General features: G+C 42.4%; 1 protein-coding gene across 5 annotated transcripts in view; it reads right to left on the bottom strand.

The window, feature by feature from the left end:
* Window positions 1-3,704: 3,704 nt before the first annotated feature.
* The window catches only part of MED12L (mediator complex subunit 12L), a 187,995-nt gene continuing 173,592 nt past the window's right edge, over window positions 3,705-18,107 (bottom strand). For 4 of the 5 annotated variants that reach the window (XM_053390283.1, XM_053390286.1, XM_053390287.1 and 1 more), the window contains 4 exons: window positions 15,603-15,759; window positions 14,174-14,251; window positions 5,712-5,793; window positions 3,705-4,307 (listed from right to left, as the gene is read on the bottom strand). In XM_053390283.1, the coding sequence (XP_053246258.1) occupies window positions 4,255-4,307; window positions 5,712-5,793; window positions 14,174-14,251; window positions 15,603-15,759 (370 nt within the window). In that variant the 3' untranslated portion in view covers window positions 3,705-4,254. The remainder of the gene's footprint in view (window positions 4,308-5,711; window positions 5,794-14,173; window positions 14,252-15,602; window positions 15,760-18,107) is intronic. The other variant, XM_053390285.1, reaches the window with a different exon arrangement.

Here is an 18,107-nt window from a genome sequence, read left to right as displayed (position 1 = left end):
GCCCTTACCTCCCTAGGTTTCGGACAAGGCAACGCCCCCCGGAGTCCTCTACCGGACTACCCTTTCCTTGGGGGAAGGTGATGGCGCTTCCTTCCCCCCCATTCATTTGCATAACAATAGACCCCTGCCAATGCCTAACCACCAATACCGTGGAAGTTGTGACGTTTGCTACGAGGTAGGCGAAAAAACCAAAAGGCTGAAAGTGCGCCAAATTGGAAAAATTCCTACCAGGCCCCTTGCGGCGACCAACCGGAGTCCATAGCAAGGTCATGGCTAGCTAAGCCTAAAGGGTGGGTGGGATGGGAAACCCGCTCAGCTGGCCAGGGGGAAAGAGGGCGGTCCCCGGGCGTGCCTGGCCTTAAGTAGGCAAGGCCACGCCTCCCCAGCCCGCCGATTGGCGGGCCGGGTAGCAGGCACGCCCGGGGATTCCCTGGATCTCGCGGGGGCAAAAGGCCCGCCCCCGCATGTGTGGGAGGGGATATCCCGCAACCCCCTCTCCTCCCAAGCTCGGAAATGGCTTTACAGACTCTGCTAACCCAGAAATAGTGCTTCAGGTTAAGAACTTTGCTTCAGGATGATAACAGAAATAGTGCTCCAGCGGCACGGCGGTAGCAGGAGGCCCCAGTAGCTAAAGTGGTGCTTCAGGTTAAGAACAGTTTCAGGTTAAGAACAGACCTCCAGAACGAATTAAGTACTTAACCCGAGGTACCACTGTATGCTGTATTCCCAGATTTCGTCTTTGCTGGGTCGAGGACATCCAGAACCTGAGCAGATAACAGGGACACCTTGACAGTATTTTCCTTTGTTCTGCAGTGGAGGATCTGTTTGGATGCAAAACTTTCACAATATCCAAGAGAGAAAGAGTTCCACAATTGTGAGCAGCACAATGTAATAATATTACCCAATCATGTGAAAACAGAATGTTCTGGTGTGGTGTTTTTAAGGGTATAGAGCACTGGTAGGGAACCTATGGCCCTCCAGCTGTTGTTGAGCTCTTATCATCCCCAGCCACCATGGCCAGGGTTGGCGAGAGATGTCGTCCAACAACAGCTGGGAGGCTACTGGTCTAGAGCAATCACAACCTGTCCTTAGCCTCTGCAGTCAAGTTCCAAATCTGTAAGAATGAAAGCGCTGCGTCAACCAAGGTTGAGAACCTGTGACTCTCTAGATGTTGTTGGGCTCCAATCCCCATCAGCCCCAGCCAGCATAGAGTCCAAAAACATTTGGAGAGCAGCATCCATAGTTTTTATATTGCTCTAATGGAAGGTTCATCTTTTGCTTGATCCACGTAAAGAGACAATTAGGCTTTGCTAGCCATGTGTGTACAGTAAGCCCGCAACTTACATGCATTACTAAGTTGGTGAAGACTGTTCCAGATGCATTTAGATGTGGCTGTGTGGGAAACAGAATACTGATCTGACCCCAGGGCTGCCTTACCCATAGGCGCTAGGGGTGTAGGGCACCCAGGCTCTCAGGGGCGCCAGGCTGAGAGTTCGGGGCCCAAGAGTTGAGTCCGGGGAAGAGCCCGCCCATCAATCGGAGTGCTGCAGCAGGCTCTGTGCCACGAGGTCGGGGGCAACCAAGCCAGCGAGATGCTGAGGCAGCCAACTGGCTCCTGTGCACCTGGGACGGGGCAACCGGGGGGGCGCTGGGCAGATCTTTGCACCCCGGCGCTGCATATGCTTAAGACAGCCCTGTCTGACCCACTAAGGTCATTCTTGCGTCCTTATTTAAACTCCATTTTAAAATTCATGTGCATGGGCAGGGTTCATGGAGAGAAAATGTCCCCAAAGCATGAGTAAAATAGTTTCGACAACCATTAATTCAGGTGTGCTCTTTAAACAATTTGATGCAATGTTTAAACCAGGATGGTACAATCTCAAGAAGATTATCAACACTTCCGAAAGAACCCATCCAAACATAGGGGACTGTCAGCAAAATGAAAGATGAGCTTCTGCATAACTAAAAGCCAAATGACATTGGGACAAAAACCCCTAAGTTCACACAGGCTGAACAGGTGTAACAGAGCATGCAAACGAGTGCTATTCTACCTTTGCCATAATATACATAGTGGCAGCAGAGGTCAACACGCACCTGCAACTTTTTGACACACAAGATACTGTTAGTTTCTGTTCTTATCACTGAGGAGCTGCTGGATGTCACAGGACTCTGTTTACATTCCAGAGACCTTCCAGTCTCACGGGAAAGGGAGACGGGATGTGACGTTAGTGGTTCTTCACAGGGAGAAGATGGTATATTTCTTTGCTCTCTACGTAGCTAGAAAATAAAGCATAGCAATGTACCTCATACTATCTCATCCTTCCGCATGCTGTTTTGATGCTCTGCTGGGACGATGTGCCTGAGGCCTTATCAAAGGATCAGGTCATCAATTAATCGTCGGGAGGCAATTCCGAAAATGAGCCTTATCAGCTCGGTCGAACGGAGATTCTGACAGATACATTAAAATATATTTTCAGCTCTTAATAACATAAGAAAACCTACAATATTAAGGGAACTTCATATTTCGAGGAGTAACTCCCAATGTAATGAAATCTGGAACTAGCATAGCACAAGTCCACTCCTGAAATGGAGCTTCTTCCTCTCCTCCCCTTTCTGGCCCCTGGTGTCCTCAAAAATCTGTTCCAGAGGAATTGGGGATCCTCTGGAGCAGACTTTGAGGACATATGGGGAGGCAGAACAAGAAGAGGGAAAAGAAGAATCAAAAGTCATATTGCATAGGCATATCTTCATTGCATAAGTAGGCAGATACTGGATGCAAGTGGATCATTGTGCAGATGTTTTCACAACAAACACAACAGTTCAAAAAGTATTTATTACACTAAAGATTCGGACATCCTGTGGGAAGGTAGAAATGCATCAGCTGGGTATAGCAATGCAGATTTCATTTGACATAATCTGACTAATTCGCTCAGTAGAGATTGTTTATTCACAGTAAGCCTTACGATCGGCTTATCACAAGGCAAATGAAAGGTTCATACAGAAAACATAGTCAAATAGTCTCAAGTATTTTTTAAAATGCCCTACATGAGTCACATTCAAAATTTGTGCATCTAATTCTAAAAGGTTATCACAGAATACTAAAAATTCACAAAACAGTAGTTTCTTTTGATTATTCTTTACTCGAATATGAGCAAATGCCACTTCCACAAGATTAAAATAGTTTCTGTTTTTATAGTAATAAATCTGATGATAATTTACTTGTGCTTTGGCAGCAAATTTATAAATAAATAAAGCTGAATTTATTTACACAACTAAAAATAACCAAATTTTTTTAACACCCACTGTACAAAATAATAAGTACCTGGAAACATGTGTAAAAAAGGAGAATTAGAAGAAGATTAAACAACTTCCCTGAAATTATTCTGAAATACCCACATTGAGAAATAGAAAATGGTTATCTTAATTTCCGGTGCATGCTGTGGAAACCATGTTAGCATATCTCCAGTGGAATTACAGGAAACAGAATGAAAACCTATGCATTTAATTATTCTAGTCTCAAACTGCAGTTATAGGCTGCAACCCTGAGCATGACTGAACATGTGATTATTTAGGTTTTGGGTACTCATTTTGATCATCTGCAGGTAGGAGATCTTACTATGGAGATTTGTACTGAAGTCTAGTAGGCTTATTATTGTCAAACTACTGGATTTTTAAATAGAAACTTGATGAATACAAGTAAGGACCCTCCTTCAGGAACTTTATTACCACAATAAAAGCAACAAAAAAATCAGGAACTTTGCAAACAAATTCTTTTATAAAGTGCTTATGAAATCTACAAACATGATCAAAATTAATTTAAAAAACCGAAATCAATACACATTCTACCGAAAACAAAGGGGGGGGAACCACCCTTGTGCATTAAATAAAAAAAATATGGAAGTGCCTTTTTCGTAAGTAGTTTGGTCCAGTGCAGGTCTTAAGAAAAACAAAACTTGTTTTCCACAAAAAGAAAGGAAGGATTTTTAATCCTGTAGAGGGGAGCAGGGAGTGTTAATACCCTAAAAGCACCAAATCCATATATTCTTCAGCAACAAATGTTCTTCATATAATCCCACATAATCCATACATTTATAATTAGTTAAGTGCAAAAACAAAAAAATCACCTATTTCTTATATATTCACATCAGTTGCAGCACAAAAAATTGGGAGGGGGAGAGAGAGATAATTAGTGCAACAAATTCTGTTTCCCTATTCTTCAGTGCAAACACTTTGTCTTATTCCCATCTTCCAGATTCAGAAGTTTGAAGGATGGCCATATGGATTCACACCTTGCTGTGGCTGGTTACCTAGGAAATGGGGGGGGAGGGGGGAGAACATGCCCAAATGTTAAAATCCTGTGCCAAGTTACTGAAGTCAATGAGATTTAATGCCGGGTTAATGTGCAGAGGAGCCCCGCTGATTTCACAAAAGAACGTATTGGCGAGTTTAGATAAACTGGTGGCAAACAGTACCCAAACCAAATACATTACAACTCTGCGTTTTCGGTTATTTAATGGGGAATAGAGGTCACTGAACAACTCTCAGCACCCTTAAACTACAGTTCCCTGAAATCTTTGGGGGGGGGGGGAAGCCATGACTGTTTAAAGTGGTATCAAGGCATTTGAAACCTATGGCGTGAAAGTGCCTTAGCTTCAACAGCCACCTAGAATCACACCTAGTGGTGATCCTACAAACGAACATTTCAGTGGACCATATTTCCCATGAATGTGATGGATCGGTGCTCGGGATGTCTTATCACTAACAAAAATCTTCATCAAGTGTAAGGTCTGACCATCAAAGCCCTGTTGCAAACAAATGGCACCTGAGGATGCTGTGTCAGAGAGTTGCTGCCACAGAATTATGATAAATGTAAAGCACGGCAGTTGAACATGTAGCCCATGACACTGGCCATCACCCATGTGTTGTGGTTTGTCATGTGCTTGACAACCTCACCCTGATTTGATTTGATTTTTTGCAGTGCCAAACAGGTAGCAAAACCAAGGACTGCTACATATGGCTGGTAATGGCTTGATCTGTAGAAGTTGTGTGATTTAGAACCAAAAAATCAGCACATTTCGTGGCTTGCAAGTGTCTGGTTTCACTGCCCTGGCTTCCCTCCTTATAAAGTACAGGCAACTCCCAGTTTAGGCACATCCAAATGATGCACAATTGCACATACACGCATGGCACCAAATCTGGAAGTAAGCCCATGTCGTCATGAAAAGGGGGACAGCAGGAGTGGTGGAATGGGGCGAAGCTGGGCAGAATGGGCTTTTGTGTGCTCTGATGACACATGTAGAGGTCTGGAACGGAAGCTCCTCCACAAAACTAGGATTGCCTGTACCAATTCCTCTCCTTTGGGAACTGTAGCCCTGGAGAAGTGCAAGTTACTCAGTTGCTTCTCTCACAAACACTTGCCAGTTAAACCAGTTTTAAAAGTTTGACCAACTATTTTGAGTATTCTGGGTGTGAGTTATACAACTTAGATGTACATCCGTGGCAGATCATATCCAGTACCCAGACCTACCCCTACTGATCAACAGCATCCATGCACGTGGCAATTTTCAGGTTATAGGCCTTATCACAAACTGAACTACTTTAAACCAGAACTGACTACATCAATATTTATTACTTGCGGAAAGTTAACTGGCAGAAAATGTACTTCCCAGCTGTAGAAACACAAAATACTTTATCCAGTGCTGCATACTTACTTGACAGCTGTTTTTGGAGTTGTCTGACGAGGGCAGCCGTCTGTTGCTGCTGTTGTGTCTGCTGCAAGCCTTGTCTTGGAAACTGCAATATTCAACATAAGGGGGAAAAATCAGCAACACACTAGCAGGTATACCTACAATGCCTGCAATGTATTCTTGCCAGCCAGAGAAGGAAGATGCCACTTATGAGAGTAATAAGAAATAACCCTTTCATTCTAGTCTAGCTTGCACATGAAATCTGTGACTGAAACCAAACTTCTCTTCTCCTCCCCTTGGAGGAATCCATGTGAAACAATTGGCTTGGCCTGGTAGACCAGGCTTCCAATCTCAATTCAATTCAGGTTGATCAGTGCCTTAGTGCAAGGATACTGGGCCACACCTGTTTTGGTGAAGATATTGCTGTGTAGAACAGCTTGGGTGTAAGAATCATGTGAGTGAAGAGGCAGCCCTCTTTTACTCACAGGAAAATGCAATATAAAAACATACCTTCCAACATTTCTCTGATGAAAATAGGGATGTCCCATTCCATAATGATGATTTTACTATTTATACCCCACACATCTTACTGGGTTGCCCCAGCCACTCTGGGCAGCTTCCAGCTTCCAGTATATATAAAAACATAATAAAACATTAAACATTAATAAAAACTTCCCTATACAGGATTGCCTTCAGACGGCTTAGGGGTCGGATAACTTCATATCCTCCAACATTTCTCCCATGAAAATAGGAACATCCTAAGGAATAGTGGGACATTTGGGGATCAAATCAGAAACTGGGACGGCTTAACTAAATCGGGGGTATCCCTGGAAAATAGGGACACTTTACTCAGCCCCCACTTTACAACTATGTATCAGATTAAGGCATCAGCAAATCCAATGCTGTTCAGGTCTGTCATTGCTGGCTCCAGCCATGAACCTGAGAGGGAAGTGGTACAGTCTCTTGCCATCTCTGTCACACAACTGCAAAACTTCTCACATTCTCAGCTGGAAGGAGAAAGTGGTGGTCTTAAGAAAGAAGCCAGGCAGGTAGGGGCTGCCTGAGGGCAAACTGAGGTTGATGGGGTAGTGCCTCATTTGTCCTAAGGACAAGCCTACACTGGATTTGGAGACACTGAATTTAGAGACAGGTAGTTGCAAAGAATTCTCTTGGACACTGCATGAACCACCCCCCCACCACCACCACCCCGTATTAGTTTCTCCAAACAAGTCCAAGAACCTAGAAGGGGAGCCAGGGATGGGGGGAAATAGGACTGACAACTCAGGATGACAGGAGGAAAGAGAAAGATTATGCCAAGATGTTGCGATGCCATCATGAATCAGAAAACCTTGAAAACCCATGTTTTCTCCAGAGTACTGGACTTGGGGAGCTGACTCCAGCCCAGTTGTTCAGCACTGTACAGACAATATGCTAAGTTAACAGTGATACACAGTGAGCTCCTTAAAAAGCACCACAGAGCTGTAAGGTAAAAAAAACCCTGCAGCTAGACTGGCTTTAACCAGCTGGGGTGAACTGCCCTTCTCATCAACAGATGGTCCTGATTCCTGACAAGGGGTCATCTTTTAAACCATTTGAAGAAAGCTTATCAGCCTCCACATACTCCAAGGGTGAACAATAAATGTACATAAAACAAAATTCTTCTCCCCTCCTAGTAAGAATTCACAGATCCACAGATTTCTATGGACAAACCTTCAGGTCCTTCAGACATTATATCCTATGTAAAGTATGATGGTGGTGGTGATAAAACTTCACACATGCAATACTGACAACAATATAACATTTGATGCTCTGTGCCTTAGATGTTTAGCCAACAATCTGAATGACCCTGGCATGAAACCGCACATGTATTTTGGAGTGCTGGAATAAGGGATCACTTGTTACTCTTTTCTATTTTGTTTTCTAAGAAAGAAAATTAGAAAGTTCAAGCTTTAGCATCTTTTTCCTATGTTCATTCAGAAGATAATGGATCCCTCTGGAATTGTTCTTTCAAGTTGTTGGAGGGTTCAGCAACTGGAGCTGTGTTCCCAGTATTTTGTTGGAAGTTTAGAAGCCTACATTCTCATCTAGCTAATAATATTTTCCATACATCCAAATAATAAATTATACATTCATATTCCTTCAGTTATACAAAGGAAATGTTCAGCTGCTGGAGGCATGTGAACATATAATGAAGCTGATAATGAAAATAAAAGCCACTATATATCAGGTATCATGTATGCAAATGAACTTTAAAGGGAAAATGCATGCTGAGTTTGAAAAGAAAACAGAGATATTTCAGTAAAAATAAAGCTAATATAAGACAGTACAAAGGGTTCTCAGGTGGAAAGACTAGCTAGTATACATACATACCTCTTTCATTAGAACATGTTTGATCCTTTTGCATGTCAGTCTCTACCATGCAGCCCAACTGTGCATGAAATGTGTGCATGCATGAGAGTCAGCAGCCTTTATGATTAATGTTATGCAAACTGCTGAAGCTCTCAAGCATTGTTCACTCACAGTCTCACTGAACCATGGATGTTGTAGTGTTGTTGAGCAAAGCAGGCTAACCTGATTCTGAAGGGCCAGAAGATCCCTTCCATAGAAATCTGTGCCCTTTGCACTCAGAATATGAATTTCATGAAATTCTGATTGAAGGAACCGTTTCTATAAAATGTACTTGCTGTCCTATACCTCCTTATTTAACACAACATAGATGTGGATAATAACACAGTTCTGTTATGTCCAACCATCAGGGAAACACCCCCAATCCCAGTTACATTATTTCTGGGATATGTAATTCTTGCTGCATTATACCTTTCCTGAAACCCCGAAGTAAAACCTGATAGTGTATATTTTGGCTATAGAATTGGTGAAGATTTATTAAAATAACAGTTTAACGATAAAAGTTTGACGGAGACATAAATTAGATTTGAAGCTTGTTCGTTGCAAGTAACCTGCCAAATGCTTTAAAAAGAGTTCTGCTTCCCTGACAAATAAATGGAAACTCTGTCTAATGCCTGTTTACCATATGTTATCCCCGTAAGTCTAATATACAGATTTGCTTTATCATTCTTGAGAATTACAGTTTTCTCTGGACATCTTCAGAATTGCATTTTTTGTTATTGGGTGCAGATCAGTAGGGAGGCCGGCATGACAACTTAATGGAAAAAAAGTATTTTTACTATTTTACAGCGGGCCAAAAATAAATACAAAATGCAAAGAACATTTGTATCTTAAAACTACAACATGTGCCTAATGTGCTCTTTTGGTTTGATTTACTGCCTATGTTTAGGCAGTTGCCATAGATGTGTTAAGTTTTCAGGATGAATAAATTCACGTCCTGAAATTTAAAGTCAGATATTTCAAGGGCTTTGAACTGCCTCCACAAACTCTTTCCAGTGGCTTTTCAAGCAAATGAGTAGGGGGAGGGGGCTAAGTTTTAATGCTTGAACTAATGCTATATAAATCAGGGGTTGCCAGGGGGCCCTCTAGTTATTCTTGGACTACATTGCCCATCATGCGTGAACACTGGCCATGTTGGATGATACCAGCTGAAATCCAATCCTATATGTAGGATTAACAACAAAATATCCAACCCCACGTGCCATTTTTCTGCCCAGTTTTTGGGTGCGGTACTTCCTTGTCTCTGGCAACATGTTCAGTGGCTACTCTACCTGAGGGAACTCAGCTCCACTTGGTGGAACTCATATGAGACATTTCACCCCTGTGTCCCAGGTTTTCTTGTGATGCCGTACTTGTTAGAATTCCTGTTCTATGATTGCAGTCATGGGATTGTTGTCTTTCACATGACGGTATATGTTTTGACTCCACAGAGTGGGAAGTGACGGACACAGGATGTTTGTGTTACTGTGTTCCATGAAGTGGGATTATTGTCCTTTGTTCTTTCTCTCTTTGCTGTCTGATGCTACAGAGAGAGGGAGCCATGTTGCAGTGCTCTGTGTGTGTTTATATGTAAATAAAGTAGATTAGCCAAAATGCTGAGTTGCTGAGGTCTGTCATGCGCAAGTTGCGCAAACTCTGTGGATCCCTAAGTGTGCCGGTGTCGATTGGCATCAGTCGCTGTGATGTTCGGGCTGAAGAAAGCTTATGAAGCTCCCGAACGATCGACCAGGAGGGAGAGAACATGCCAGTCGGGCATGTGTCTCTGCCAGGGTCCTACTCGAGTGTAGGCTGAACTCCTGACAGTACTGACATTGTCCGGTATCTGCATGCCCCTTTTCCCACCACACATATGCCAGAGTGAACAAGGGGTCCTTTTCACAGTATAAGCTCCTACAAACAAAAGACATATTATTTTACACAAGTAAAACTAAACATAAGGAATTAAGGATTATGGAACAGAACCCCCAAACCTTTCAATGTCAGCCAGAAGCGTTCCCATAGGCAAGCAGGGCAGGGAAACCCCTGCATTCCTTAAACTCCAATTTTATATTCAGCAGAAAGCTACCTTCTCCACTAATCTATGTAAAGACTGCAGCTCAGCTTTGAATAAAAAATAAAAATGGAAGAGTCCAGAAGTGGGTTGGGTTGTTTAACAAACCTATGTGAGCTAGGTGGGATATTAGAACAGGACAGCCAAGACCTACTCCCAGGAAAGAGGAGAAGGCAGCAAATGGGAGCCGAAAGGGATTCTGGTAGGACAATGAATACCCAAAAAACCCTTTAGATCAGATAGGTCACTGTGCAATTTTGCTTCTTTGCCTTACCTCGGCTATCATTACATTTGACCGACTGCAACTGATAAGGGCATTTTGGCATCGGAAATACTTTAACCATGTAAATAATAATAATAATAATCTAATGGTTAATAACTTGTTCCAAAATTATACATTGAAATATGTACACTTCTGTTGGGAAAGCAGGACTTAAAGGAGCAAATGAAATGGTTACAGATGCCCAAACCTACCTACTTACATTGGATTAGTGCTTTATAGCTTTGTAAAACAGATTGATAGAACAATCAAAACAAAGCTGTCAAATAGACAACAGAAAAACACCTATAAAGAAAGATGCCAATGAGAACGTAATTTATCCTTTCAATACAGACAAATAATGCAGTCTCTGAAATAGCGCAGTGACCGTGGGCACGGGGGCAGAGAAAGGTGGGGCCTCTAGTCTTAAATTCAGCAAAGGGTCTTCTCTACTACATACCTTGAGTTGCGTTTGCTTTACATTGCATTTTTTCTGGTTACGAATGTGGCAAACCTGGAAGTGTTTACTTCTGGGTTCGCCGCTTCACGCATGAGCAGGAGCAATCTGCGTGCTTCGCGCATGTGCAGGAGCGCTCTATCGCGTCACGCGCAGAAGCGGCGCTCTACTTACGGACTTTTCGGGGTGCAAACGGCACCCCGGAACGGATCGTGTCCATAAGTAGAGGTACCACTGTATTTAATTTAGCTCTGTTTGCACAAGCTTGGTTCTTGTTTCCCAACTGGTGATGCAATTCTATGTGCTTGAAAGAATATATTATCCTCAGGAGGAAACTAAACCAATGTAACAACTAATTGAAAAGTTCCAGTTGAGCCTCCTTTGCTTCTGCTGTAGGTTTGGGAGCACAAAGCTGCAAAACTTTGAAGGTTCAAGGACACTTGCCGCATAGAGGGATTTCATTCTATGCAGTATTTATCACATAGGATTATCCGAAGTTAGTTTAAGTAATACTCTAGTGATGGAAACGTGCAAGCAATTAGTGTTGGCAGGCATTTAGTGAGTCTGGAGAAGGCAAAGAGCAAAATAATGCTGTGACAGCTGGCATTCACACTAGTAGGGTGAGGATGATAGATGTTGTGTGTGCCTGAGCAGGATGAACCTTCCTTTGTGCTCTGGAAGCACATGTGATATCTCATAACTCAATGTGAAATTTAGAAGCTCTCCGCTACTGATGAAATGGCACGGAAAATCTGTCACCCTGAATATATATTCAGTAGATGGGACATGTGAACATTCAGAATTCAGGGGAGATTTGGGAGAGGACCTCTGACCACTGGGCCACTACAACCCCTTGGTTACTTGAGCATGTGCAATAATTGCTAGCATGCCCCACCACCTATAGGAATCCAGCAAGCTACCATGCAAAGCCTCCAAAAAGCATGAGCAAACTTTAGGCAATTGAAAGGGGATGGCAGTTTCCCAACAAACCACTTATACTGTACTGGATATACTGCTTTTTGTTAAAAAAGGAAAAGAAAAAGTAGCTAGGGCCCAGAATGCTCCCTGCTCCTCAACCTCTAGGATTTTCACCTCCAGTCAGACCAGAGAAAGCTGCTGATACTGTTCTCCACTTGTTCCTTCCAGTTGCCTGTATTCCCGTTTTTTCTAATCACCTGTTGCTGGGTTTGAGAACTTGCTAATGAACCATGTCAGTAATTTCCCAGATACTTGTTTTGAAGGTTTCCTTCTCTCCGTACCCTGAGTTTGTCCTGGGAGTTATCACTTCTTCCTGGATAGATCTGTGAGTGTTCCAGAGTGTCTAATTTATTCTAGCCAGCTCCTCCTCATACTTTGTGAACGTTCTTCAAGTTTGCATTATATGACAGTGCTTGGAATTTATTATGCTCTTTTTTAATACACTGAATTCAGGGCTGTGGCAGTTATTTCGCTCTCCAGTCTTTATGAGTAGTGGTTGCAACATTTAACCGGAGATTTACTTTTCTGTTGTTCCTCAGCGTTCACAACTGTTTACAGATGTGTACATACAGTAAAAAATCATTGAAATTTCTTACAGATGATGTGTACACGAGACAGCTTGGGACTAGTTTACTTGAGGAATTGCCTTGTGCCCTTTGTGGCAACTTGACCGTTTCCATCTACAGAACTGCTGCTAAATGTGGGCAAGGGCTTGAGTTTTCAGTATGGCAGCACTGGAACTCCCTATTTATTAACTTTAGGCAGGAGTCCTCACTGCTTTAGATGCCTGTTTCAGCAAGCCAATCTGGACATGTAAGCAAGTTATGCATATCTTTTGTCTTAAAAAAAAAAGTAGAGTGATACTCATTTTAAATTGCTCTGTGTACATTGCTTAGAGATTCTTTGATTAAGTGGTTTATAATTTCTTCTAAATAAAAATAAGTAAGTTCTCCTGTTCACCAGCTTCATTATCCTTCTTCAGCATGTTCTACTTCAATCCACAGAATCACTACGATTCAGTTTCATGTAAGTTATTTTTTGTCGCTGTTTTCCATTACACTTGGGACTGTACACAGTCACTATGCAACACAATGTTAATAATAACATACTCATAAAACTGTTTTGATAGTCTTGAAGGACTGGAAGTTACCAAATACATCATATGCAATTAGACTGTTAGGTAATCCCTGTGTTATGCTAACGTTGGGAAATGTCCTGTGATTATATTGAGGCAGTCCTTGCTTATTTAAAAACTTGCAACGTATCTTTTACCGAAGTGCCTATACCGACTGGTACTAATTAAGATGAGAAACATGTTCAACAGATTGCAAATCTAATTTCTTTGTACCATCACAGGTAATCTGATTTTAAACATCTTAGTTAAGCCAGGTAAAAGCTGTAGCAGAATTCACAGCTATACTATCCACCAGAGGGAGTCTTTATGCAAGTATTACACAAAACAGGCTAGCAGTATTAGAAAGCCTTTCCTTTGTACTGTAAGGCAGAGGTTTTCAACATTTTTGAGTCCATGGCTCCCTTGACCAACTACATTATTTCTGCAGCACCCCTGTGGGGCTCAGGAGCCCAGTTATGTCACCCCTTGCCTGCAGAGCTGGCAGCCTCTCACTCTTTTTCAAACACCCTCCCTTGTGGAGGGTTCCCTCAGACTCCTCTCCTCTCCCCTCTCCTTGGGAGTCCTCTGGGCAGCTGCTGCTGCCGCCCCTGGTCTCTCAGCTGCCCCACTGCAAAGAGAAGTGCCTCCTCACACTGCCCCACAGGGGCCTGGGAAGCACCCCCTTGCCAGCCTCTGATCAGCCTGGGGAGCTTGTAGCCAGGGCTGCTGCAACAAACAGCTGTGCAAGCCTTTGGGAGTCAGAGACGTGAGAGGGGCATCAGAGGAGGGAGGGAAGGAAAGAGCGACAGAGGCCAGTGTTGTCCACAGAACCGCTGACCATTATTCAAGGCACCCCAGGGTGCCACGGCACACTGGTTGAAAATCACAGCTGTAAGGAAATGTTGAAGAATCATGCACCCTAAAGTTAGGTGCATACTATTGAAAACAGTTGTATTGCTACTTATACCAATGCTATATTAATAAATATAAAATCCACAATTTCCACTAGGTGATTCACTCTGCCTTCCTGCAAACCAAGGTCATCATACCTGATCATTTTTGATACTTACGGAGCACAACTTCCCTTATCAACCCTGCACTTGCTCTCCAAGAACCCAGAAATTGATGGCAGGGATAAGGAAAGTTACTTAGCTACTTTCCCCATGTTGTTCAGCAGTACAGGGCCCCCAGAACAAAAACTATTATTAAGACGTCCGCTTACCAAAGGTTGCTGAGGGTGCATTGCTTGGAGACTAAGCATCTGCTGCTGTCCTTGCTGCTGCTGCTGCTGCTGCTGCAACTGCAAAAATATGGCCAATGTGACTATAATACTACCTATGATGCTGTCATAGAAAGCAATAACAAAGTTGTCTTTAAGAACAAAGGGATGTTGCTTTCAATAAGCTGTGCTCATGAACTGTGATAATATATTTTAAGGTTCCCTTCACCAACAGCTTGTTATACTTTGAATTTCTAAAACCTAGTGCAACTAGACAAACTTTCAAAACCATTTTCTCCCAGCAGATAAATATTCAATGCTTCCTTAACTACAGCCCTTGTCCTGTTATTTTAATTCAACTATATACATGTTTTCACAACACTCACTTTTATAGAAAATTGCTGAAGCCCTTTGGAAAAGGTCAGCTACACATCTAGCAACAATTTAAACAAAATCCTTTTTTTAGAGTAGGGGTGAGACTTGAGCTTACTTATTATTTTGACCCTTCTTTTCTATCTAAGAGGCTTATAAAATTAAGAGCAGTAAAACGTAAATTTGAGAGAAGAAGACAGGCCCTAAGAAAGCAATGCAGACACACAAATATGAATAGGTGTGTAGCTAAATACAGTCATACCATGGAAGTTGAACGGAATCTGTTCCGGAAGTCTGTTCAACTTCCAAAACATTTGGAAACCAAAGAGCGGCTTCTGATTTGCTGCAGGAAGCTCTTGCAGCCAATCAGAAGCCACAGAAGCCCCATCAGATGTTCAACTTCCAAAAATAGTTTGCAAACCGGAACAGTCACTTCTGGGTTTGCGGCGTTCAGGAGCCAAAACATTTGGGAAGTAAGCTGTTCAAAAACCAAGGTACGACTGTAGTCTAGTGCATGGGCTTTGTATGGATAAGGTGTTGGATCCAGTCCTTGGCATCTCTACTTAAATAATTTCAGGAAGAACAACTAAGGAAGGCTTCTGTCTGAGACTTTTGGAGGGCCACTAGCATTCAGACTACACAATTCGGGGCTGGATAGGACTAACGTCGTGGTTACATTCACACATCACAGTGAACCATGGCTTATGGATTACCAGGAATGAGCAGAGCACTCCCATTTTGCTCCTTCCTTACTCGTGAGCAGGACCAACAAACCTCGGCTTAGTCCTTGTCTGAACTGGGCATCACAGTTTCCTTCACTTAAGCTACAGGAAGTCAGGAACAAAATGTGGCTTCAGGCGGTAGTTTGTCTTGAGTGAAACAAACCGTGATTCCCAGTTTGGGCATAACACCAAGGAAAGTGATTTGTGTGTTCACAATAAGCTCTTAACTAGGGCATACTATGATATGTGAATACATCCAGTATCCTAGTGCTTAAAATTTCATGGAATAGTGCCCCCCGCATAAACACACAGTGACACAAAGGCGACAATTTTCAAACCTGAAGGAGTCTCTGTTGTCGAATTTGTTGTTGTCTCTGTCTCATCTGTTCCTGAGGCATCTGAACTGAGTTAAGGTTTGGGTGGGAAGCTGTGGCTGGCATGGCATCGAGCGGCCCTCCAACCAAGGGATTCTGCTGCAAAGGCTGATGACTCAATCTGAGCAAAAGAATTGACCGCACATCATTTACAGTTGTGAAAATAAAATGAGAGCCTGCCAGTTTTAATTTTCTAGACTTGCACGTTAAATTGAAACTCCAGCAGGGTATTAGCAGCCAAATGAAATATGACTGAAGGTTGCTGAAAGTAATAAAGATAGATAAAATGAAGAAAAATGCAAAATAAAGCTTCTCATCAGAGTCAAAATATATAAGCATCTTATTAACATTTTGATTTTTATATTCTTATATACTGCAATCTTTACGGATTTTTTAAATAGTTCTAATTATTGAAAAACTATACACTAGAAACAGTCGCAATGTGAACTTTCAGAAATGGAATGAAATCCAAATAACGTTGTCTTTTATCTAAACTAAAAAGTCAGAAAAGCTGCAGCCTTTCTTCATAGGGGAGCATTTTGGTTGCCCTTTTCTGAACCTCTTCCAGCTCTATAATATCCCTTTTTAGGTAAGGATTAGGATTCAATTTAACCTGCTGACACTCACCAAACTGGGAGGGGTACCTAACGCAGCACAAGACAGAATCATGATTCAATAGGACCTTAACAAATAGGAGAACTGGGCCAAAACTAACAACATGAATTCCAATAGGGACAAATGTAAGGTTCTATATGCAGGCAGGAAGAACCAGCTGCACAAACATAAGTTGGGGTACACCTGGCTTGCCCGTAGAGCACGTGAAAAGGATCTGTGGGTCTCAGCAGACCAGAAGTTTAACATGAGTCAACAGTGTGATGCAGCGGCAAAAAAAGTGAATGCTATTCTAGGATGCATCAACAGAAGTATAGTGTCCAGAATGAGGGAAGTCACAGTACCGCTCCATTCTGCATTAGTCTGGAATACCGTGTCCAGTTCTGGGCTCCACAATTTAAGAAGGATGCTGACAGGTTGGAACGCATGCAGAAGAGGGCGAGAAGGATTATCAGGGGTCTGGAAACCAAGCCTTATGAGGAACAGTTGAAGGAGTTGGGTGTATTTAACCTGGATAAGAGGAGACTGAGAGGAGAGAGGAGAGCCAAATATCTAAAGGGCTCTCACATGCAAGTCAGAGGAAGCTTCTTTTCTCCCTTTCCAGATGTAGGACCTGAATCAATGGCTTCAAGTTACAGGAAAAACCAACTAAACATCAGGAAGATCTTTCTCACAGTAAGGTTTGACTGCGGAACACACTCCCTCAGAAGGTGGTGGACTCTCCTTTATTGTAGGTTTTTAAGCAGAGGTGGGGTGACCATTTGTCATGGATGCTTTAATTGAGATTCATGCATAGCTAGGGGTTGGGACTAGACCTCAGGGTCCCTTCCAACTCTACAATCCTATGATTCTATATAGCAAGGGGATTACACAGAATCAGTAGACTGCATGAGACTTCATCAGTCTGCAATGACAAGGGTGTGCTAGATTAAAAAATTGAAGCTTTTAATTTCTGGATTATATTGCTGTGTGAAGAATTGCCGCATCTCCCCCAAGATGTTGCAAAATGCTTTGATCATATACCTCTGTGGAAATGCAATCAGGGTTGAGCAAATGCAGAGAAACAAAATAGGCACATTAGGGATTTACTTTCAATTTAAATGCTATTATACTTAAATGCAATTATAAGCTTTGCAGGATAGAATTTGCCAATGAAGATCTTTTCAAGATTGCGTGTACATTTTGCAGCTGCCTGGATAAATTAATATTTATTGAATATGTGTAGAAGCAATTAGAGAATGGAACGCTAAGTCAAGGATGTGCAATTTTTGCTTTAAAAAGGTAAAGATAAAAGACCCCTGATAGTTAAGTCCAGTCACGAACGACTCTGGGGTTGTGGCGCCCATCTCGCTTTACTGGCCGAGGGAGCCGGCGTTTGTCCGCAGACAGTTTTTCCGGGTCATGTAGCTAGCATGACTAAGCTGCTTCTGGCGAACCAGAGCAGCGCATGGAAACACTGTTTACCTTCCCGCCGGAGCGGTACCTATTTATCTACTTGCACTTTGACGTGCTTTCGAATTGCTAGGTTGGCAGGAGCTGGGACTGAACAACAGGAGCTCACCCCATCGCAGGGATTCGAACCGCCGACCTTCTAATCGGCAAGCCCTAGGCTCAGTGATTTAGACAGCAATGGTTTGATTTGATAAAATAGGGTTATTGGGTTTGTTTGTTTGTTTGTTTGTTTTTAAAAAAGGAATGCCAAGTTGAAAATCGCAATGACATTGCAAGATCTTACTGTTGTCTATCAATCAGAAGGTTAAAGTAATTTTTGAAGAAATCACAGAAAAATAACCGGACAAAACTGTTATTTGCTGCAACTGAGATATAGCAGATTATGATTAACTGTTAACAATACAG

Source organism: Podarcis raffonei, chromosome 5 (assembly GCF_027172205.1).
Source record: "Podarcis raffonei isolate rPodRaf1 chromosome 5, rPodRaf1.pri, whole genome shotgun sequence".
In the NCBI taxonomy this organism is placed as follows: domain Eukaryota; kingdom Metazoa; phylum Chordata; class Lepidosauria; order Squamata; family Lacertidae; genus Podarcis; species Podarcis raffonei.
Note: the sequence above shows the minus strand (reverse complement) of the source record. Positions and strands in the feature narration are given on the sequence as shown.